A 1,515-nucleotide genomic window follows, 5' to 3' on the forward strand; every position below is an offset into this window, starting at 1 on the left:
ACCCTGCCTGTGTGTCTGGTTTGTACAGCCAGTGGGAGACTATTGTGCAGAGCTGAACTAGATCTGCATGCGATTATTAGGACAGGGAACCTTATCAGAAAAATGAGAAGAAGAATTCATAAATCCAGGGTTGGACTATCCAGAGGTGAAGGGATGATGTAGAGTGTAACTGCCTGAAAGCATTGCCTTCTGTATAAAGGAGTAGAGGAAATAAGTGCATACCATGCCTGCCTCATCACTCACCAGGGTCACTCAGGGATAGCCAGTGTCCTGGGTTCAGAGTTGGTTGTATTTGACCAACTCTGGCTGCTGAATCAGACAGGGACACTCTAACCTGTGTGAGGCAGTTGAGCTGCAGCACAGTGGACGCTTGCTACAGCTACCAGGTGAAACAGGTCATGAGCATGGCTGTGCTCAAAAGCCACCTAGGAGACTAACAGGAGGCGCTCTTGAGTGCTAGCCTGTGCCCTGATTCTTCCCAAAGGGTATTTTCATCCCTGCTTTTATGCCAGCCTTTGGGCAGAAGCGCATTAGAGGATGGGGGAAGGGGAATGTGCATTGCTGCAAACTGTGCTGTATGGATTTCCTAGTACAGTGCTGTGCTTTCACTAGTCCTGTCTCTTTTTCCTAGCATTGAGTACTGGTTTCGGTGCATGGACCTGGATGGGGATGGAGTGCTCTCCATGTATGAACTGGAGTACTTTTACGAGGAGCAGTGTGAGAGGATGGAAGTGATGGGCATAGAACCACTGCCATTTCATGACTTGCTGTGTCAGATGCTTGATCTCGTTAAGCCAGAGAGGGAAGGTAAGTCCTGCTTAAGAGGAGTTTCCATCCTCTTTGATCTATGGTGGATTGAGAAAGTAATGTCACTGTGAAACCCATCTATAGGTAGAGCCTTGTGTTAGAATCACAGGGCTGAAATTACTGCACAAGGTAAAAGTCTGAACAGTGGCTATTGTGCCATAATGTTATGCATCAGGAGGTTTGAAATACTAGAACAAGAGACCTTGTGAATTAACTTGTTGGAACTGGAGCAACAAGTCTTTTATATTCCAGCTGTGGGATGTGCTGACAGTCTAGATTATGAAACTGGACCATCCCCATTCACATTCTTTCATATTTTATATTAATGTGAAAGATCTCCATATGTATGTGAGATTTAAGCCTAATAAACGTACCCAGTTATTGAATAATGTTAAAATCCTTGACTGACTTGGGAAGAAATTTTCTAATATTATAGCATACTGGTGTTATAATTAGAACTTTGATAAGACTGACAAGGAACAGGTCCAGTCTCTCACTAAGAACTCAGCACAATACTGTGGGGTTTTTTTCTGCAGGAAGAGTAACCCTGCGAGACCTGAAGAGGTGCAGAATGGCTCATGTATTCTACAACACCTTCTTTAATTTAGAGAAATATCTGGACAATGAACAGAGGGATCCCTTTGCAGTGCAAAAGGTATAAGTCACCTTTATTTCTAAATCCAGGCCTTCTCAAACCCATCTTTGGAA

General features: G+C 44.0%; 1 protein-coding gene across 1 annotated transcript in view; it reads left to right on the forward strand.

Moving 5' to 3' along the window:
- The window catches only part of PPP2R3A (protein phosphatase 2, regulatory subunit B'', alpha), a 59,181-nt gene that overhangs the window by 47,589 nt on the left and 10,077 nt on the right, over positions 1 to 1,515 (forward strand). Inside the window, 2 exon segments of the mRNA XM_009323993.1 lie at positions 632 to 807; positions 1,344 to 1,462. Coding sequence (XP_009322268.1) covers positions 632 to 807; positions 1,344 to 1,462 — 295 coding nt within the window.

This window comes from Pygoscelis adeliae, unplaced genomic scaffold, assembly GCF_000699105.1.
Source record: "Pygoscelis adeliae isolate BGI_AS28 unplaced genomic scaffold, ASM69910v1 Scaffold485, whole genome shotgun sequence".
Lineage (NCBI taxonomy): Eukaryota > Metazoa > Chordata > Aves > Sphenisciformes > Spheniscidae > Pygoscelis > Pygoscelis adeliae.